General features: G+C 37.1%; 2 protein-coding genes across 19 annotated transcripts in view; one reads left to right on the top strand and one right to left on the bottom strand.

Annotated features, from left to right (window-relative positions):
- ralgapa2 (Ral GTPase activating protein catalytic subunit alpha 2) overlaps positions 1 to 6190 on the top strand; it is a 324474-nt gene extending 318284 nt beyond the window's left edge. For 17 of the 18 annotated variants that reach the window (XM_073927824.1, XM_005158906.6, XM_073927826.1 and 14 more), the window contains one exon: positions 4299 to 6190. In XM_073927824.1, the coding sequence (XP_073783925.1) occupies positions 4299 to 4456 (158 nt within the window). In that variant the 3' untranslated portion in view covers positions 4457 to 6190. The remainder of the gene's footprint in view (positions 1 to 4298) is intronic. The other variant, XM_068214620.2, reaches the window with a different exon arrangement.
- Positions 6191 to 15722: 9532 nt separating this feature from the next.
- On the bottom strand, positions 15723 to 17921 carry insm1b (insulinoma-associated 1b). Its single transcript, NM_199658.1, is given in 1 exon segment — positions 15723 to 17921. A coding segment is annotated over 1 exon segment (1362 nt). The 5' UTR covers positions 17819 to 17921; the 3' UTR covers positions 15723 to 16456.
- Positions 17922 to 23536: the final 5615 nt, after the last annotated feature.

The following is a 23536-nucleotide window of genomic DNA, read 5'->3' as shown; positions in this document are numbered from 1 at the left end:
TGAGCTTGTCATTCGCATCCGCTTCTAGCAGAGGAGGTGGTTTTCTGCTTCTGCAATGGCATGCTCTCGCTAGCTGCATTTACATGGATGCCAATTATTCTGACCGATAAATCAGAACGTAGTGTTTACATGCTGTCAAAAGTCTGTTTACTCAAAATTTGTGAATAGAATGTGAATGAAAACTTCGATTTTAATGGTCTCTTCAGAAAACTTTGCTCTTTATGAATGTTTTTTTTTTTTTTTTTTAAGAAAGAATAAAAGTCTTACAGGTTTGGAATGATGTGGGTGAGGGATAGTTTACCCCCCCCCAAAAAAATGTTTTAATTCTGTCATTTTTTTACTCATTCTCCACCTGTTCCAAACCTGTTTGAGTTTATTTTTTCTGTTGAATGCAAAAGACGATATTCTGAAAAATGTTTACTGCCATATTCTTTATCCCATCATTCTTCAGAATATCTTCTTCTTTTGTGTTCAGCAGAACAAAGAGACTCTTAGAAGTTTAGAACCACTTGAGTGTAAGTACATGATGAGGACATTTTCATTTTTCGGATAATCTAACCCTTTAATGATGACAGTTCTCATTTTGGGGAGAACTAACCCATCAATATTTATCTAGTTCCTATCCTAAGTAGGAGATCATGAGCTGCTTGCGTTTGTCAGACAATTTAAATGCATCAAGTCAGTGGACGAACCACCAAGTGTTGGGTAAAAATTGCTGATGTGAAAGCAGGACTAGCATTTATAAATAGTATTTAAAAGATAGGTAAATTCAACATCACCTCGCTCTGTGTGTCAACAGTCATTGCATGCACAGAAATTTTGAGTTTCGGTTATTTACATGCCTTATGAAACAGATTAGAGGAGATGTAAAGGGTTAGTTCATGTTTGTAATCATTTACTCATCCTCATGTCATTCCAAACATTTAAAGTGTCTAATTATCTTTGTAATGTCAATGAAAATATCTTCAATCAAATCTGAAAAATTTCTGTCTGTCCATTGAAACCCGGTTCACCCAAAACGCTTGACACTCAACAATATTATAAAGATACTAAAATAAATCAGTATTAATCAAGTGGTTCAATCTGATCTGTATGGTGAACAGATTTAATTTGGCCTTTTATTCGCAGAGAACAGATTTGGTCTGACATGCTCAAGCTCAATTATGCCAATTATTATACTAAGCGTAGCACAAGCTCTGTGATTGGTAGATGTGACAAGTGTGGGTGGTGCTTAGAGCCGCAAGCCCAATGGAGCGCGTTTACAAGTGTCAAGTCTTGTAAAGGAGCTCCAGATGGAAACTTTTTTGTGTGTTTAGCTTATGATTAAAGTTGTTGCACGTCCGCCAGTTCCTGCCTCTGAATGAGTGAGTTTTATCTACTTGTACATTAAGGTAACATTCAGAAAAAACAAAAGACCCGTGAAGAAACTTGACACAGAGAAACATAAAAGCCTACTGCCAGCTAGTGTTTCAGAAGTGGTAATGCAGCACAACACAAACAGCTAGCAAAAGTTTAAATACGACTACGCGCCAAGCAGCAGGCACCGTGCACTGAAAAAAATTATTCAAAGTAGTGATAGATTGTTCTTGAATGATTAATAAATTTTGAACGAATCTTCAAAATGACTCAGGAACTACGTGTCCTCTCGTGGATTGTTTTGTTCATCCTCGTGTGCGCACATTTGTGCAGGTGATTTCAATTCATATTTCATGTCTTTTGAGTCATTCATCATGGAAAGAGTTTAGAGCCGGAAAGAGATTTGATCCTTTTATCTCTCAAGTCCTCTGTCGAATTTGAGTCATTCGTTCGTTACGGAAAGGCAGAAGCCAATCATATGCGTTTAGAGCCAGAAAAGGATTTGATCCGTTCATCTCCCGAGTCCTTGGTCTGAGTCTTTTATCACGTGAAAGACAGAAGCCAATCACATGCATTTAGAGTTGGAAAGAGATTTGATCTGTTCATTTCTCGAGTTCTCGGGTTTGATTCATGTCTCTTCACATTTTGTCACGTGATAAACGAACAACTCAAAAACCAAAAGACTCCAAAGGGGAACTAATCATGCATGGCTCCTTTTGGCTCAGACTGGGTACATTGGTTAAGATTATATGTGACTGTCAGTGTGACGTGAATGAAGCATTAAATTTCAAGACATGAAGAGGTGAGCTGGGCAAAGAGACAAAAATACCTTCATAGACAAAAGAGCAGGTAAACAATGCATTATTATTTTCTCCTTATAACATTCTATTAATGACTTGTTTTATTTGATAAACCTTGAGCTAGTTGTAGATGTGTTTGGAAGCAATTCGTAACATTTTAATAATATTTTGGCAAATTGAACGAAATGACTCAAATAAGATTTATTCATCTCGATGAACGAAACTCGAAGATCCGAGGCAGCAAAATGATTCGAACTTTCCATCACTAATTCAAAGATGATTCCTACATTTTTTTAAGTTAAGTGGTTGCAAACAATTTATTTGGGCTAAATCAGGCGTGTCCAAACTACGGCCCGCGGGCCATCTGCGGCCCGCAATCAGTTTTGTTGCGGCCCGCGAGGCTTTTTATAAATATCAATAGAATCTGGCCCGCTATACAAAAATGAACGTAATTCAATAAATAACCACCGGGTGTGGCTATTACATGCATTCAATTAAGCAGCAGTTCTTGATATGATCTATCTATCTATCTATCTATCTATCTAATATTTTTTCTTCTGGAGAAAAACTTATTTGTTGTATTTCGGCTAGAATAAAAGTTTTAATTTTTTTATGAACCATTTAAGGTCAAAATTATTAGCCCCTTAAGTCTTCAGAACAAACCATTGTAATAAAATAACTTGCCTAATTACCTTAACTTGTAACTTGATTAACCTAGTTAAGTCTTTAAATGTCACTTTAAGCTGTATAGAAGTGTCTTAAAAATATCTAGTCAAATATTATTTACTGTCATCATGGCAAAGATAAAATAAATCAGTTATTAGAAATGAGTTACTAAAACTAATATGTTTAGAAATGTGTGGAAAAAAAAATCTTCTCTCCGTTAAACAGAAATTGGGGAAAAAATAAACAGGGGCTAACAATTCTGACTTCAACTGTATGTATATATATATATATATATATATATATATATATATATATATATATATATATATATATATATATATATATATATATGCGTGTCTGTGTGATGTGTGTAAAATTTGGCCCGCGACAACGTTGTTTTTTTTGCATCTGGCTCTCGGCCCAAAAAGTTTGGACACCCCTGAGCTAAATTAAAACAAACTAATTAGTTGAACTGTTGGAATATGATTAATTTGTGCTTAATAAATTACTAATACTTTTGACACTGATTTCCACCTCCTGAGTTGAACATACATGGAATTGTAGAGCGATATTCCTACAGAACATTACAAAATTTTTATTGTTTGATTAAATTCAACACGTATAAATTGTTTGCAACAATTTTGAAGTAATCTTTTTTTTTCAGTGTGGGTCACAGCGATCCCTTGACGCAGAACTATAAACAAGCCTTAAGTGTGTTTTGGTTTCGCAGCATCTAAAAACACGTATAGTACGCTAAAAACAGTATGCGAGCCATCTAGTATTTCCAAATTTATAGAATAAAAAAAAAAACAGGATGCGAGAAGTACCGACTACTTCCGACAAGATTCTGAAGTGTGCAACAGATGGGTGCTTCAATATTCCACGTTGCATCGCGAAAGAATTCATGAATAATCGTTAATCAACACAACTGGCATCTGTAAATGCAGTACATATACAGTAGTAGGTGATTTCGGACACCTCCTTTGTTTGTTAGATAATGTTTCTATGCCAAATAAAGTAGATACATTTATGTCTTAATGAATGTGCAGAGCATTGGGTGAACAGAGTTTCAGTGGAAGGACAGATGGGTCTTAAAAGGACACTTTAGGCTGGACTAAACCTTTCAACCCTATACAATCCCATTGAAATTTAATCTGATTTGGCCAACAGATTTTTAGGCTCCATGTTACTCTATGGTCACATTTCATTTTGATGGTTGAATTTTAGTCACATTGCATCTACATGCCAACTAATTCTCATTAGATTATAAGTAGACTGTTAGGTTGGGGTTAGTGTAAGTTGACATGTACTTGCAAAATTTCTTATAGTCAGTTAAATGTCTGTTGAAGGAGCAGATATTAAGCAGACAGTCTACTAACACTAAAATAGACCATCAAAATAAAGTGTTACCGATAGTTTTGAAGCAATTGTAATAATGCCATGTTTACTTATTCACTGTGTATGATATTTTCTCAGGATCCCTCAGCTGCAGCACGAGCGCTGACCTCAGTGTTTCTGTGATGACCAATGACTCTGGTGACCAGGTTTCACCCACAATACCACGCGCTACCAAGAACCGGGTTTCTGGAAAACTGCGGCGCTCAGCTAGTGCCATCAGCAAATCCTCCAACTGAACACTTCCTCCGGCCAGCAGACTGCACTGTCCCTCAGCTGTGTGGATGAATGTATTATTTGACCGTCACGTTTTTCATTTGTTTTTAGTTATTCCAATTTGAAGCCGGGCAGCATCGAAAGTGAATGTTGTCGCAAAATGATGTAGCTTCACCTGTCGCTCAGAAAGAAAATCTGAACTGAATGAGAATAATTTATGCTGAAGCAATTCTGTAAATGTGAATTTAATCAGGTTTTGTTTTTGTTTTGTTTTTTGTAGTAACACTGCATTTAGATTTCCCCCTAATCATGGCCTTGTGATGGGGTAGCAAACAATGTAAAACATTTCGAAACCCCTAAGGCTTTTGCTAGATTTTAATGCTACAATTGTCCAATTTTTCAAGCTTTTGTTCATGTCAAACACTGGAAACCGAACCACGTGAGGGTCCCTTCTTAGTGTGCATACAGCGCTTTAGGCCAGTCTGGGAGAATACTGACAGCTTTTAATAATGTGACTGCAATGAAATCCCTTGTGTTATCCTGATACTTTTCGTTATCTTTTAAGCAACTCGTTTGATTGTTTTACGGAATTGATTTATGCAAATTGATTTATTAAGTGCTGAACTGAAAGGAGTTTGTCATTAGTCGAAGTGTAGCATGAAATGTTTGAACTGTCATGTAAATCTACTCTAACATTCCAATGGTTTTGCACTCGCTCGGTGGTTGAAGATGCCCTAAATTGACGTTTATTCCGTTCTTCTCTTCGCGTTTGGATGTACATTGATTTTATTTGTTTTGATCATATTTATATATATATATATATATATTTGTTTGACGTTGTATATATCCGCCATCATGTAACAGAGGAAAAGCCTCCAGCTCCTCAGGTAAAGCGCGTATGAAGGTGTCTGTTCACAGTGCCTGTCTGTGTTTCCTCCTTTCTGTTTGCGTTGTTTTTAATTGCCCCCCACACTTTCGCTTTGCTCGCAGCCGAGAGAGAGAGAGAGGCGCACGAGTTTTACATTTCATTGGAGTGAATTGAATGAGATTGTGTGTATATTGTGAGAGCTGCTTGTGCGTGATTAGATGCTGGATGGGGCTTCTCTTCCACCTGCTTCCCCGTTCCCCGTGTGCCTCTCTGAGTGCCCTTTAGCGAAGCAGCATCAGGATCATCATAATGCCAGCGTCTCTCTCTTTCCCTCTCTCCCTCTCTCTCTCTCTCTGCCAACGCCCTTTGTTTCCGTCGAGACCCACTGGTTGCCATGGAGCCCAGGTGTTTCCCAGGACACATGTTGCACTACTTTGCCTTACCTGTTCACTGCTCTGTTTTATTTAACCTTGTTCCTTTTCCCTCTCTTCCGAATCGCTAAGTCACATAGGAGGCAAGGAAAATAGAATCCTGACGAATGTATGCAAACCCGAAGATCATATAGATGCCCATTTTGGGGTTAAAAGTTCTGCCACTGGCCTAACTTCTCTTCGACGACATGTTTATTGTAGACTTTTGCTGTTAGCCTCGTATATCGTGTCTCTTTTCTTTCTTTTAGAATGTTCTCCGAGTTCCGAAGGATATAAATATATAATATGCCTGTAATAATCTTTGTAAACGACACTGAGGATAAAGGAAGCTTGAAGATTTTTGTCATGACTTGTTAACATATCAGACTGTTTTTAATAGAAAATGTAATCGCTTTATCTTTACTAGAAATGTGAAGAAATCGAAACATTTCATTAAATCCATTTGAAGTTCATGTTTATATGCGTTTGATCAGTCTTGTTCCTTCAGTGTTTGTCCCAAATGGTAGATGAGTGGTTTTTAACTCTCTTTTAAACTTCTTACTAATTCTTTTAGAGTTGTTTTTAGCAATTTATAAACTGAGAGTCTGCTGAAAGATCATAGATATTTACATTAGATGTCGCCTACGTTTTGTTGTTGTCTATTTGAAGGAATGTCTCAATAGAGCCGCCATTTTAGTAGCGCTCCTTTGAAATGAATGCGGGACCAAGGTGCAGTGGAGAACTGGCCATCTAGAGATACCCTGCTAAAAAACACTTTAAACCAACCTAGGCTGGTTGGCTGGTTTTAGCTGGTCGTCCAGTCTGGTTTTAGAGGGGTTTTGGTTTTGACTGGGCTCCCGGTCTGGCTTGGCTGTCAAGTTGGTTTTAGCTGGTCATCTCCCAGCCTAACCAGCTAAGACTAGGCTGAAAATGCCCAAAACCCCTCTAAAACCAGGCTGGTCGACCAGCTAAAACCAACCAATCAGCCTAGGCTGGTTTAAGCTGTTTTTTTTTCAGCAGGCTATATACAGATATACATACGTCTATGATCGGGAGTTTTCCCTGTGGTCAGTAAGTGTTAAATGTGATCTAATCCATGTCCTGAAATACATCCCACTCTCCTGTTCTCACTTCTCACTCTAATGGAGAGGGCTATTAGTTTGTGAATGACTCTCCGTTATTAACGACTCGTTCACTAGCCGACAATAATACAAATTTCTGGCACTGCAGCATCTTGTTGTCATATTTTATTTACATTGTTTGCTTACTTTATTCAAAAAAACTTGTATAAGCCTAGAAGTATTCAGAGCGAGTTGCTTTGCCTTAAGGTCAGTACAGTCAAAGACTTGTTTAGAAAAAAAGTTTGTCACCTACAAAAACGTAAAAAACAAACTCAAACCTATGAAATATGATGCCTTTGTGCTTTGGTTTCTTGCGTAAAAGCGCAAAAGTCCAGCATCTTCACAATCTTGACTAGTGCGCTTGAATGACATTGTCCTGGGAGCACAGTACAAATGTGGAGGCGCTATTGATGCATACTCAGGGCCCATATGCAATAGCTAGTGTATTTATATCTGTGGCTGGAAGATTACTACCAAAACTAATCCCCTCACAGTATAAGCTAACACATGAATTGAAGTTGTATAGCCAACCATTTCTGTATCCTAATAAACAATCCATCAATGTAATTCTTATTTATTTAGCTTTGAGATTATGTTTTAATCTGAATTTTAATAAAAGGTTTTGTGGTCCATGGTCACATTTATCCAATAGTTGTAGAAAAAAAGCACAGTTTAAATTAGTTTTTGATTTACTTTGTTATATTATCACAGCAACTACAGCATTACTGCAACAGATTCATGTAAGTGCTTAAGTGTGGTTCAGAAAATTACTTTGGTGTTTTTCAATAGCGTGAATGAAGCAGAAGTTGGACTGATTGCGTTTGTTTGTCTTGTTTAGGCTTGGGATGATTACCATTTTCAAGGTATACCACGGTTTGAAAAAGTCAAGGTTTTAAAACCTCCAATTTTTTTTGTTATACTGTTCCTTTTTTTACGACAACAGTATCTCCTGCAGAAAGATATCCAAAGTTGCTTTAATACATTGTAAATAAATCTGCTTTTTAAAATAATGAAGACAGCAGAGGTCAATGATCCATTGGAATAAATTAAGCCTGACATGTTTACTGATCCAAAATTAAATGGTTAAAAATAAATAAACCAGGAAAAAGAATAAAAACAATTCAAGGATCCTATAGTTTCATGTTTTGGGTGTCTATTTAAAAATGACACTAAATCAAAAACTAAATACAAATAAAATTATGTAAATGAAAATGATAACACTGGATAAAGGAACAAAGATCTGATGTTTTGGTTGTCTACCTGCAAAAAAATAGCACTGAATAAAAAAAATGAAATATTTTATAAAGCAAATCAGTTAAATCAAAAACATGAAAACAAAAAGAGCAAGGATCTGATGTTTCTCTTGTCTAAAATAAATTCTATTGTGTTCAAAGGGGGAAAAGGACTTTGTTTTTTACCAAGACATTTAAAAAAACTATTTTGGAGCAGAAATCGCAATACTGTGATATTTTTATCCAAGGTTATCATACCGTCAGAATCGTATACCAGACCTTGCCTAGTTTTGGTCATTCAGTTCTTGACCCAAATGGTTGATGGGTGGTTTTTATTTCACATTTAAATTTGTCTAATTCGTTCAGAGTTGTTTTTATCAATTTAAAAAAGGAGAGACTGCTGAGAGAAACTGCAGCATTACAATGAAAAAAAGGAAAAAAAAACAAGAGTATAAGATTTCTTAAAAATGTATATACTGAAAGACCCTATATATAAGCTAACACATGAATTAAAGTTGTACAGTATAGTTAACTATTGCTACATCTTAACAAACCAACCATCAATGTAATTCTTATTCATTCAGCTTTCAGATTTTGTATAAATCTGAATTTAAATAAAAGGGTTTTGTGCTCCATGGTCATATTTATCCAATAGTTGTAGAAAACAGTACAGTATAAAGTATTTTTTTTATTTACTATGTTGTATTATCACAGCAACTACAGCATTACTGCAACAGATTGATTTAAGTATATAAATGTGGTTCAGAAAATTTACTATGCTGTGGTGTTTTTCAATAGCATGAATGAAGCAGAAGTTGAACTGATTGCTTGCTTGATCGTTTTCAAGGTATAACACTGTTTGGGAAAAGTCAAGGATTTGTAAACAGCTAACATATTTTGTTATACTGTTCTTCTCTGTTCTTATATATATATATATATATATATATATATATATATATATATATATATATATATATATATATATATATATATATATATATATATATATATATAGACAACTGTATCTCCAGCAGAAAAGACTTCCAAAGTTGCTGTTTTAAATTGTAACTTGAATTGTACTTGAAACTATTGAAGACAGCAGAAGTCAATGGTCCATTTGAATGATTTAGCCTGACATGTTTAATGCTCCAAAATAACTTAAATGTTTCAAATTAAATTAACAAAAACAATTATTTAAAAAAAATCAAGGATCTGATTGTACAAATAAAAATAAAATAATGTAAAAGTATTTCATTAAAAGGTCATGTAAATCAAGAAAATAATAACACTGGATAAACGAACTGATATTTTGGTTGTCTACACACAAAACTATGAAATAATATAAAATAAAATATTTTATTTAAAAAAAAATCAGTTAAAGCAAAAATATGAAAACATAAAAAGAGCAAGGATCTGGTGTTTCTCTTGTCTGAAATAAATTATATTGTGTTCAAAGGGGGAAAAAAGATTTTGTTTTTTACCCATACATTTAAAAAGAAAAGAGACTGTGAAACCGTGAAGGTTATTATAATGTCAGAATCTTATACCAGCCCATGCCTATTCTTGTTTATTTGGTGTTTGACCCAAATGGTTGATAGATGGTTTTTATACCTCTTTTAAACTTGTTTCTAATTCGTTTACAGTTTTTTTTTTTTTTTTTTTTTATCAATTTAAACTGAGAGACTTCTGAAAGACTACTACCAAAAAAATTTCATACTGCAGCACAGTAAAAAAAACAAAACAAGAGTATAAGATTTTCTTTAAAAAATGTTTTCAAAATTCCATTTATAGTCTAACAATTGAATTGAAAAAGGTTTTTTGTAGAACAATTAAATCTTTGAAAAGTATTTTACAGTGTAAATCTGGGGTGCCTACATTTTTTTTTTCTTATAAAGGGACAAAAACCAAACTTGAATGAAGAAATTGGGCTGAATATATAGCAAACCGAATATATCCTATCATATAACATTAAATTTGCCATGGGTTACTTCCAAATTTATTTGATAATATTTAAAGAACATGAAAAAGTTGCTGTAAATCATATTAACTAATGCAGTATCATTTTTCACATTTTACAATCAATGTTTTATATTTAACTAAACTACAAACTTCCCATTATGTTAGCTACATTTTTAACCTGAGTTTTTGCTGTTAAATAATAAAACTTAATAGACCTATTCATATTCTGAACGTGATGGTTTAACCAAAAAAATGTTTGTGTCACCATTTATTCGCTCTCTTGAAGTTTTCTAGTTCTTAAGTAACTGTACTTCATAAACATTTTCTATCGTTTGTCATTATTTAAACAGTGTATTAATGGATAAAACAAGATATTAACATTTCACTTTACTGTGTGTGTTTGTGAATGAGTTAGAGAGGGAGAGAGACATTTCTTGTGAGAGAATGTGTGACCATATTGTGTGTTGGAGCGAGTGTGTGGAAGTGATGCTGCAGGGTTAGAGGTTGTTCTGTTGCTGGAGCTGAGGGAATATTGAGGGTAACCTGAGCCTCCTCCCATCTGTCTATCCTGCTGCTCCATGAGCCGAGTACAGGTACACACACACACAAAACACCTACAGCTCCTGCAGGTGGCCTCCAGCACATTCACTTTAATTACTCACTGACTTTGTGTGAGTGTGTGTGTTTGTACAATCTGATCAAAACAAAATATATGATTTGGTTTGGTCTCATTGTCTTGCCAGTTGCACTCTAATGTCATGACATGGTGTAAGATGAACCACAGATGAAGTTTACACCTGAATATGAAGTGCACAGTGGATTAATTTGTTTAAACAATCACCCTTTGCTGATTTGGCTAATAGCCTAACATGTTTGTTATGTGATAACAGCTATAGTAATTTATAGTAATGTTTTTGAAACATACTATAGTTTATGATGCTGTATATATTATTGTATTTAATGAATGCTAGAGTATTCTGTAGTATTAGCCATAACTGATAAACTATTAAAAACTCCAGTAAACTGTGGTGAATTGTAGTGTAATATGTGACCTTATCACTCTTAGAAAAAAGGTGCAACAAAGAACAAAACGGGGGGTTCACATCGATTACAGAGAACATTTTTGTTCTTCATAGTACCGTTCACTAAATGGTTCCTTGAAGAACCTTTCTTTCTTTGGCGCTATTTAGAACCTTTTTTTTTTTGGTACTGAAAAGAAACATTTTAATGGTTATTTAAAGAACCTGTAACAGCTTGGTTCTGTATAAAGCCATTTACCAGAAGGTTCATGACCTAAATGCAATAAATAAAGAAAATCCAGGAAGAATGATTAAATATTTGTTGCCTAAACAATTTGTTTTATACATGTCAGTCAAATTATACAATGTTAAATTAGAAAAACACAAAAGTTGATAGTTTTTATTTTTTTATTTTATATGTCAGTGTTAACCATATGAATTCAATAAAGGTGCAGTGCACACAAAAATTTAAATTTACTATAGCATGTCTTTTCAAAACAGTTGAATACTGTAAAGTCATACTAGGTAATTTACTGTGGAACCATTTTATAGTGCAGAGATACACGTGTGGCTACAAAGAACCTTTTGTGACTTAAATGGGTTCCATCACTGTAAAAAAAATGCAGACTTTCACATATTTAATTCATGTTGCCCCAACACAATTGGATTAAGTTAACACTTTTAAAAAATTTGTGGATAAAACATAAAAAATTAAGTTGTCCCAAGGAAATCTCAAGAATTGTGTTGCTTCAGCTCATTTTAATTAAGTAGTTTGAGCAAGCAAAGAAAAATATTTTTTTGAGTGACGAATGTTAAAGGTTCTTCAAAGAACCTTCTACAGCAACAAAGAACCTTTTAAGAACCTTTATTTTGTGTAAAGTGTAAAGCAGGGGATGCCCAAACTTTTTCTTATGAAGGGCCAAATATCTCAAGCTTGATTGAGGTAAATATAGTTGGATGTGTAAATTCCTTGTTTTTAATAATATTTAAAAATAACTAGAAAATTACATTCATTCATTTTCTTTTCGGCTTAGTCTCTTTATTATAGTTTTTCTCTATTGGTTTGGCTCATTTCTTAAAACAGGAATTACATTCTCAAAACAACATGAACAAACCTCCAAAGCACTTGGCCATTGTTCAGAACAGACTTGATTTTCTCATTCATTTCATTAAATTGCAAATGTCTAAGTACATCTTTGCAAATGATTAAGTAGCCGACATTTAGCACAATTTCCAAATGAATAGATCTAGTGGATCTAAACTGATTTTTGATTTTCAGTTTTCATTGTATAAGTCATCACATGCATAATAGTCTGTTTAATTGTCAAAATTAGTCAAGAACTTAACACCATGAATACCATATATGAATACATGGAACATTTGATACATTTATTACTGCAATTGAAAGTCAGGTGAAAGTAGCAAAAGGACTAACAAAGGAGGAATTTCACACATCTCTGATGACCAATCAAGCACTGTAGGCTGCATATCATTGTTTTTTGTTTGTGTGTTTATAATAAAGTATAATTTGTTTTATTACTGCTGAGACTGCAGCTCTGCACAAGACTTTTGGCCAGCGGAGAAATTAAAATGGTCGTGCCGAACTGAGTCTGGTTCTCTTAAGTTTTTTTTTTTCTTCACTCTCCTATTGGTGAAGTTTTTTTCCCTCTCCCCTGTCGCCACTGGCTTGCATGGTTCAGGATCTGAAAAGCTACTCATCGATGAATTTACTCTTCAGTGTTTGGACTCTCAATAATCACTTCAAACGACACTGAACTGAGCTAAACTGAACTGAACTTAAACACTAAAAACTGAACTACCCTGATCCAGTTACTATGATCATTTATGTAAGCTGCATTGACACAATCTACATTGTAAAAGCGCTATACACATAAAGCTGAATTAAATTGAATTGAATTTATTCTGATGTATGGAAATTACTTTGTGTGTGTGATTGATAATGGTTACAATTTCCTTGGCAGTATGAGTGCAATTTGTGATGTCAAACCTTGGAGGCTACTCTTAAACTAAAATCCTTTATAGAAATTTTAGAAATCTTATTCATTTTATTTAGTTTTATACACAATTGCATTCTGTCAAAAGACAAAAAAACAGTGGAGTAAGCATTTTCAAAAACTTGGCTAAGACTGAAAGGTGGACATGAGGGATATTTCACTGGTCCTCTGCGATAGTGACATAACAACTAAACATTTTGACTTGCAGTGCTTACGCAATGTCAAAGGGACAAAGGATTTTGGGGGCAATGGCTGTTTAAATGAGAAGGAAATTTAGTCTTGTCTCACAAGTGAACAGTTTTGGGAAAGATATGAGCTTATGCAAGTGAGCTATAGTGTTGTGCTAAACTGTAAGACTGTTTTACAAAACAATCTTATAGTGTTGAAAATATAATTCCTGTTTCAAGAAATGAACCAAACCAAATGAGAAAAACTTAAATCTGGGGTCGCCACAGCAAAATAAACCGCCAACTTATCCAGCATTTGTTTTATGCAGCAAATGCCCTTCCAGCTGCAGCCCATGTCTGGAAAACATTCATACACTCATACACTACAGACAATTTAGCCTACCCAATTCACCGCATGTCTTTGGAATGTGGGGGTAACCGGAGCACCCGAAGAAAACCCACCCAAACGCAAGGAGAACGTGCAAACTCCATGCACATAGAAATGACAACTGACCCAGCCGAGGCTTGACCAAGCGACCTTCTTGCTGTTAGGCGGCAGCACTTCCTACTGCACCACTGCGTTGCCAGAACTTGTAACAGTAAAAACTTATTTATAACAGAATGAAGTTGCACTAGTTTTTGCCTTGATTTGCTCGCTAATATCTTTATTTGTAGTCTTCTATCCATCGAGGGATGATATTTACATTTAACAAAAGTTACGTCAAATTGGAAATGATGATCTGTTAAAGGCATTCTCCATAACTCCATCCTTCTCACGGTCTTCTCAGATGTGATGGTGGGCCAAATCAAAGATTACAACCAGGAGGGGTTCGAAAGATCCACCGTCACTGGTAAAAGCTTCAGAATTTGTCCTATGCATGAGCTCATTTGTTTTATTTTGACTGCTATCAATTGTGAAGGCATCAAAGAAAGCTTCCAATAAATGCAAACAATAATAGTCCAACATCTAGTTGAGCAAAAATAAACATAGAATCTGAAATAAGTAAAGTCATCTTTCATTACAAATAACTTTTATTTTGAATCTTGGACCTTATTCTTGGAAAAAAAAACTATATAAAGGTTTAAAGTGGCACATATAAAAGTAATTTTGATACTATCTAGGCTATTTTTGTAATCCATGTTATTTTTACAAAAGAGATTAGAAAACTGAAGCTCTACATTATTAATAATATTATGTTTTTTTTTTTTGTATTATTCAGGTGGCCAAATTCTGTCTTGAGGAGAGTTGAATGTGCTGCCAAGTTTGTCATTTGCACAATAAATTTCAATTTTTTAATTTGTTTTTTTATTTAAAACTTTAACAGACTCATTTTCCCTAATGATATATGATGTAATAATTTTTTTTTTTTTTCATATTTCTTTATTGACGTCACATTGAAACAATGGGTAGCACGATTGCCTCACATCAAACCAGCTTGCTGGTTTGAGCCCCAGCTGGGCTAGTTGGAATTTCTGTGTGGAGTTTGCATGTTCTCCCCGTGTTCATGTGGAATTACACAGGGTGCTCCGTTTTCCCTCACAGTCCAAAGACGTGCTATAGGTTGAATAAGCAAAATTGGCCATGGTATGTGAATGTGGGAGTGTATAGGTGTTTCCCAGTGTGTTGGGTTGCGGCTGTGAAGGGCATCCCCTGTGTAAAACATATGCTGAATAAATTCAAACAATATATTGCAAAATAAATTACAACCTACAACATTTCAATGAAAAGTTTCAATTTTTTTTTGCTTCTCTTGATTTTTTTCTCTTTTTAAAATGTGTATTTAATATTTTTCTATAACATATAAACTTAGGTGTAGTTTTTGGACTGTCATCGCAAGTTAGATTATTTTGTTAGATGAGCTCCAGATATGGCTTCAGTACTGACTAATCTAACGTATATTCACAAATATAATAGCTTTCTATTAAAATATTAGTTTAAAAGATAGATTTGTGAGGGGTGTACTTATATATGATGTGCACTCTATCTTTCCTGTGAGATGTTTGTGTACTGTAGCCAATAATAGAACAAAATTAATCAAACTCTGTCCAGATTCAATAATGGCTGTGCTGAAATGTATTACAGGGGTCATTATTACATAGGCTGACTCTTTAAATGATTTCAGCAGAGTTTACAACATTGGTGACTTCAGCATTCAGAACAGATTTGAAATCATGGGGCTGCACTTTAAATTATATATAAGAAAAATAGTTTTGAATGTTGACTTTTTTTTGTAAATGCTGTCGTACTGCTTCATGCCGTTTTTAAGTTGTTTTGTTACCTGTAGATAAACAGTTTGTAAATGCAAAGAAAAATAATATAAAATATTCCCAAGCTTACTTTGTTCCTGTAACATCACATCTCTGTTATAAACAATAATGTGCTAATGGTTTAAAGACTTGTTGTCATCCACATTTCATACACAGCAATAACTTGTCACAGACTATTGTTCAGAAAACAGTGGTGTTGTGGGGCAAATATGCACGAACAGAAGCTTTTGTTTCAGCTGAAAATATTTTATTCGAGTAGACAACACGGACGCACATATAAAGCGCTAGGTAGCAAACATTTAGGAAAATAAGCTGTTTACGTAGAAAAGGATTGCATCTATAAGAGCTTCACGTTTCAAGGGAGCGCACAAAACCCAAGACAAGATGATCTCGACAACGATTCGACTGCAACATGTGACACAGGGGAGAAAAGTCACTTAATAATTTACACAAAGCCATTGAAAATAAATAAATACATAAATAAATAAAATATTACGAATAAACATATTACAATAATTTTACATCATGATAGTAAGCTGTAATCGTGTGCCGACATTCAAAAACAATCATTACACTTAAGAGTTCTTAAGGCAGTAGTTTGATGTGTATTTCTCTAAAGGCATTTCTGGCTACTAAAGGGAAACTTTTCAAGATTTGTTGTCGTAGTTTTCAGTAAGAAAAGAGAGAGAGAGAGAGAGAGAGAGAGAGAGAGAGAGAACATTTCAGTCCTGTAATTCACATACTAGATTAAAGCTACATACGTGAAACGCACAGCATGTGAATTCAAGGCAGAGGTACATCAACATTTCTTAGGTCTAGGAGCTATTACATTACCATGTGTGCAAGGGTTCTAGAAAAATACCTTTTTAAGGACCAAACTAATACTTTTCTCCAGACTTTTCTAGTGAAGGATTGAATGAAGAAAATAGATCGTTCTAAAGGACGGGCCGGTGTGGGCTCTTCTTCAGCAGGCGTTACGTACGGGCATCTGGAGCAGGATGACTTGTCTGTTTTCGGTGGGGTGGCATTTGTTGATGTGCCTGGTGAGACCCGGCGAGCTGTAGAAAGTGGCAGGGCAGAACTTGCAGGGAAACGCCTGGGCGTCGTCGTGCAGGAGACGCAGGTGTCGCTCCAGACTCGCCCGGTTGGGGAGCTTCTCTCCGCAAGCCGGGCACGTGAGACAGTCCGCGGGGCTCAGATTGAGCGGAGCTGGGCTTTGGCGGTCCTCCGAAGGCATAGCGTCGGGGCTTTCCGCGCTGCGAAAAGCCTCCCCGAGGATTTGATTTTGGAGCGCTTGGTGTCCCAGGATGTGCTTCCTCAGGTACGCTTGGCGTTTGAATCTCTTCCCGCAGTGTTGGCAGTCGTAGAGCCCGTCCTCGGAGCCGGATTCAGACAGACCCGGGCTCGGGGTGTCTCTGTCGCTGGGGAACTCGGCTCTCAGCTCTTCGGGGAAAGGCTTGGCGGGTTGGAGGGCTTGTTTCGGCGCGCTCTGCACGCGCGGTTTGTGCCAGCGCCGGTGGGAGGCCAGGTTCGCCGGACAGCTGAAGACTTTCTCGCACTCGGGACACCTGTACTCCACCCGCACTATCCGTGAGCATTTGTGCTGTGCCAGAGAGAACGGGTCCGAGTATTCTTCTTTGCAAAGCTGGCAGATGAACTCTCCCAGAGGCTTGTTGGTGCCACCCGAAGACGGTCGGGGCTTCAGGTCCACGGGCCCCTCTTTGATTTTTAGGCCCAGCACCGGGGATGTAGTTACCTCGTCCTCGAAGTTGAGCTTGCGTATGGCTTTGGGTTTCTTGGCGCTTTTGCTGCTGACTTTACGCTCGGCGGCGTCAGCGGAAGGTCTTTTGGCTCCGGTCTGGATGGCGGGGGCGTGAGCGCCGCTGGCTGTTCCGCTCCGGTTACTGTTACTGGTGCCGATTTTCAAGTCGACCGGCGCGAACAGAAGATGATGGTCCAGGCTGGTGAGAGAGGCGGGAGTCGGGAAAGATTCGGCAGAGATGGGCGAGCCGAGGTTGAGGCTCCTTTCGAAATATTTCCTATCATGATCCTTGCTGACTGGCCGGGTGGGGCTGTACAGGGCTTGGTACACCGCCTCTGGGTTGCCGAACTGCACAGGCTTGTGGACGGGCACCGGCGCCTCTGCTCCGGCCGACGGGAACGCCAAGAGGATGCTGTCTGGCTTGGAGGCGCTGGGCGCGGGTGAGGATAAGGCGATCTGTGCGATCGGACATTCTGGAGTGGGTCCTCCATCCTCGTCTGTGCGTATCCGATACGAAACGAGCGCAGCTTTCTTGTTCCTTTTCACGAGGAATCCTTTGGGCATGTCGGCGGATGGATGGGGCGAGGATGACAAGGCACAACGAGATGAAATCCGGAGCCACGAACGCGCCGTCCGCCTCCCTCCCTATGAGAGATGCTTTTGCTCCTCAACGCATAGCTGCACTCTTTTTAAGCCGGAATGATGTTATTGTTCTCGCCCCTCATCGCTTCGTCCTCGTCCAATCAGGGGCGAGCGATGATCTCTGTGGAATTGCCCGTGGGAGGGCTGAGAGACTCGGACCGGCCGCAGCAGAGCAGATGTACCTGGCCTTTATTGTAGTAATGCGCGCAGCTCGCTATTCACGGTCTGATGGAGATGTATGGAGAGAAGCGCGTGCCGCGGCTGCAGGGGACAGAAGGAAATGTCACTCACGGCCATCATCATCCTCCTCCTCCTCATCATCAGAATTTCAAATGACCGACAACAAAGAAAGTTCTTTCTGAATGCTTATTTTAGAAGGAGAATGTCTTAACTTACATCTTAGTGTATTTCTGCATGAAATGTGTTATGTGGACTCGTTTTATAACTTTTAAACATGCAAATAATTTCGGCACACTATGGACAGTTAATATTAACTATTGCATATTGCAGAATAAATTGCACGTTGACGGTATATTTGCGTTTAATGAAATTGGATTTATATATAGTTATATATATTTTTCTGATTCTTTTAAGTATTTAAAGTGTATTAAGTTATTATGACATTATACACTGTCCGAAAAAAGGTTATTTAAAAACTGCACTTTGAAATGTCCCCAATATGAATAAGGTCCTTTAAAATATGTATCAAAAATAGTTATAAACACTAAACTAAAGGTAGAAAAAAGAAAACCGACAATTTACAGCCATTAGTGCCTTAAAATGCTTTGTCTTTTTTTTTAGTGTAAACGGTTTCACTGTTATTGTACAGGTTTAATCCAAAGTTTACGTAGAAGAAAATTAAATTGTAATTCAGTCAAATCTGTAATTTCATGTAGAAATGTGTGGACATTTGAAATTGTTTGTATCTGTTGGTTCACTTCTGTTACGTTATCTCATGTTATTAGTTCTCATTCGTGAAACACTGTAGGTTAAACATATCCACAGTGCTTCATGTGTGTGTGCGCACAAATGTGGACATTGGGAGAGATTTGTAATGCCACGCGTCTGTCTTAGGGCAGTATAAATCAGCTGGCTAACACATGCATAAGTCATCAGAAGAAGCCCTCATCTCTGCACACAATGGCCGCGTCTGGCCAGCCGTCACAGGCTTTTTTGCCTTTGAAAAGCAAATTGACCTCTACAGGGATACACGAGCAATCTGGCCAAAAGAGGGACGCGTGCTGGACACAATCAAAGATGATGGCTGACCTCGAGGTCAAGCCCTGGGTCAGCCATCATTGCATTTCTTCAAACACCATGACCAGTGACAACTCTGAAGCCCGTCCAGGCTTTTTTGGTACAATCTTGTGTCGTGTACACCTTCAAACACAGTCCAAAAGTCACACACATTTCCCGTAAATACAGCTACAACATATTCAATAAAATGACTTGCAAAATATGATTTAAATTGATAAATAGGTTTACAGGTATTGCGTCGTATCTGATAATTTCTCGAATGTTCGAATCATCTTCAAAATGCACAAAATGTTCTTTTACTTTTAAATAAAGTAATCAATGATGTATTTGGAGATGTGCACAATTGTTCAAATCTCCAATGAAAACCCAAATAGAAAAACAAAGTTTGCTTTTTGTACTTTTAAAATAACTTGAGCAGTTTATTATAAACAAAAGTATAATTTGTGATGCTTTCTTAGAAGCTTTCCAACGGATCTTATTTTCTGCTCTGTGAAACAGTTGCTTTAAATTCTCTTTTGCGCGCATAATTGGACAGACGTGTTGCACGGGTTTGCATTCAGCTATTGTCCCCCTCATTAGCATAAAGCTGCTGTATGACCGAGTCAAATAATTGCTCAGGCATTGAGATATGCGCCTGCCACCATTCTCCCCTGCAGTTTTGCAAATATTACAGCACTAGCTGAGTTCAGCAGGACAGAAATGTGCTTAAACTATAACACAGTTACGCGGCGCTTCATCTTAATTGTTGCTTTAAAACGCATAACTTAATCTTGATTTTAGATATCGCGCTCGCTCTCTCTTGATCAGAACATGTTTTGCTCTGTTAACATTCTCTGAAGTTTGTTTGTCTTGGTCTCACCCAACACAAAGCAATTCGATGGCATTTTAATGAGACTGCGTGCGTGCGCACCGGCCGTATGTGCGCGTGTTTGCTGTGTGGCGCGTGCTTGTCGCGTCTTATTTGCATACAGCTGCTTTGCCGGCGCGCGCCCCTCCCCTGCAGGCCACGAGCCCCCCTCAATGCGAGCACAGTGAACACTTATCAACATATTTCTCTAAACTCATAAGCAGACAAACGTGCGCTTTTAACAGGATGCCTCGAGGGGTTACTAGCTCACGTGGTTTCATGCCAAAAGTAAAACGCAGACTACATGATGAGAATGCTTTACAGCAGCTGTATAATCATTAGGGTTTCACGATTAGTTGTGCTTAAATATAACATAAAACAAACAAAAGTTATTCGAAGAGATATTTATTTTCTAAAGAGACATGCATGAGAAGGTTGATTAAATGTTTAGTACTCCGATTGATTTGGTTAATGTGTAGTGGTGCGGGTCATTTACACTGCTCCATCCACAGGCGGACAGAGGCTACTGCAGCACTCAACTTGAACACTTTTCTTCTCTGAATTATAACAGAAACGCAAAAATGATACATTTGTGGCTTGTTTAAATGTGTAAACGATCTTCTGTCATAAGCAAATTATGTCATAATACACAAAAAATAGCAAGTTTAAGTAGAAAAATGATAGCCATACTGTTAAATGAGAGCACTAGTAAATCTTGTTTTGAAGCATAGGTTATATCTGCATATATATCATTCGTTTTCTTTTTGGCGCACTACCTTTATTAATCAGGGGTCACTACAGCTGAATAAACCGCCAATTTATCCATTACATGTTTTACGAAGTGGATGTCTTTCCAGCTGCAACCCATTACTGGGAAACACCCGTACACTTATTTACACACATACACTACGAACATTTTAGCTTACCCAATTCACCTACAGCGCATGTCTTTGGACTTGCAGGAGCTGAAGCAGCCGGAGGAAACCCACGCGATAACGGAGAGAACATGCAAATTCCACACTGAAATGCCAACTGACCCAGCCGAGACTCAAACTAGGGACCTTCTTGTTGTGAGGTGACAGCCCTACCCACTGTGCCATATATATATAAGTATATTTTGAATCATATATTCAATTTTCAATTTACATAAAAACGTGTAACCTTTTTAGGGAAAGTAATGTAACATTTTACTTGAAGGGGTGTCATGAAAACTTTATAATCATGGCATGACAGGTCATGAATGTGAATGAGATTTTATGCATGCTTATTACAACTATTAATAAGTGTCATTTGCTCAGTCATTTGATTTTAGATACAAAGACGACATTGTTTGTTATGACAAATTTACATTACCAGAAAAACATAACTTATCATAAATCTATCATAAACATGATCTATTTATGTCAAATTGTCATAACAATTGTAGCCAGCCTGGGTGGTATTTTGTTTTCTCAAAAAGTGGACCTTTTTGCTGTGTTTTGACTCATTTTTTATTTAATTATGATATTTAACTACGGCAATTTAGTGACGTTTTAATTATTATTATCATTATTATTGCTGGATTGTCAGATGGTCGGATTAGCTTATCGCACACTTTTTGTTGTACAAAACATTTTTTTAAAAGATCAAGAATAAAGAAATATGAACAGACTGTTTATTTTAGGCTATTTTATGATGTATCAGTAGTGGAAAAATAGCAATCTGTTTAAGTTTTACATTTAAAACTGTGGTCTATTGTCATTTATTAGGCAAATTTCAAACTGGCCAGCCCTCTTAATTTTCCTCAGTCAGAATTTGACCATTTGGATAATAATAATAATAATAATAATAATAATAATAATAATAATAATAATAACTTAATAAAGTTTTCTTGTAAAAGGTACATTTGAAAATTCATAGATATTAACAATAGCTTAATAAGTATTAATATAGGCCGCTATCTTTTTTTTTTTTTTTTTTTTTTTTAAGATGAAGGTCCAAGATTTAGAATAAAGGTTACTTGTAAAATATTTTCTCTATAGCAGAGATGTCAAACTCAATTCCTGGTGGGCCGCAGCAATTAAACACAACTGATCAAACTAATTGAGTCCTTCAGGCTTGTTTGACACCTACAGGTAAGTGTGTTGGAGCAGGGTTGGAACTAAACTATGCAGAGCTGCGGCCCTCCAGCAATTGAGTTTGACATCCCTGCTCTATAATAACAGTACATTGAAAGTTGACTTGCATCACATTTCGCTTGGTCCTAAAGCCTTTTTCGATTGGTTATTTTGATAATTTATAATGGCATAGCAGTTAAAATAAGACTAATGAGCTCCTTCGAATCAACCGACCCCCCTGGCTACGGGCCTGCAGTTGTTATAAGCATGAATTAAAAAAAATTACAATTATGACATTTGTTATATCATGATTATAACGGTTTAATGACAGTCTTTTGAACACCTTTAAAGAAAACTGTTACCTTTGCTTTTAAAGAGTATTTATATATACTCTTATATAATATATCCCCCTTTTACCCAACATTTCCATCAGGGTGCTGAAATTGCTGCGCTCATGAGGCCGCTGTCCATGGTTCTGAAAGCAGCATAAGTTCTGTCTGCTTCCCTTGCACTGAAGGCACTTCTAACCGAGCTGACACCAGATGAAGGACATGCAGGTGGAACGTCAAACACTCGTTGACAGGCACATGCACGCAATTATGTCTGTGAAGAAAATAAACCAGCCTGTGTTAAGACTGCCGCACGACGCGTTTCCCGAACATAGCATTTCCAGCATTGACACACAGCTCGTTAGCTGCCATCATTTGCATTCCCGTGTAATTGTGCATCATCCTTGATTTGTATATGATCTTCCTTATTAGCCCATATAATGGGGTTAATAAGAGGCAGCTCATTGCACTTATCGTTCCTGTGCCGAGAGGAGGCAAGAACAGAGGCAGGACTTAATGAATTGTATCAGTCTTTTCATCTGCAGGAGTAGTGCTCCCACACGAACATTAATATGATTCTGCAAATGGAGGGAAGTGCTGCAGCCTGGGCCAGAGACATAAAAGATTGGACTCAAATTAATTTAGGCCTAATTAGACTGTGGGCGTCAGGGAGTGGTTTGCATAATAAGAGCCTGCAAATGAGATCAGATGCTTGGCTTAAGGCAATGCCTTTACATCATCCTGAAACGCGACACGACAAAGGGTTTGACCTGTGTTTAGTTCACGGAGGTCGACGGACACTGTTGGCTGTGGCGTGATGGATGTTGACCACACTTTGGAGCGCGCAGTTGTATTCTCATTGTCAATCAAATAAGTCTGTCAAGCCGAAATCAAGAATGAAAAATAGAATTGTTACAAGCATACATCCATACCACAAGAGTTGAAGGCAAACATGATCATGCTCAATACTAATGTTGATTCCTAAAACATGACATAAAATCCATCGCCAGGGCATGAGCTGATCTTATGAAAACGTACAAAATTCATGCTGTCCATCCATCCATCCACCCACCCACCCATCCATCCATCCATCCATCCATCCATCTGTTTA

The sequence above is a fragment of the Danio rerio genome, chromosome 17, assembly GCF_049306965.1.
Source record: "Danio rerio strain Tuebingen ecotype United States chromosome 17, GRCz12tu, whole genome shotgun sequence".
Lineage (NCBI taxonomy): Eukaryota > Metazoa > Chordata > Actinopteri > Cypriniformes > Danionidae > Danio > Danio rerio.
The sequence above is the reverse complement of the archived record's forward strand: the minus strand, read 5'-3'. Positions and strand labels throughout refer to the sequence as shown.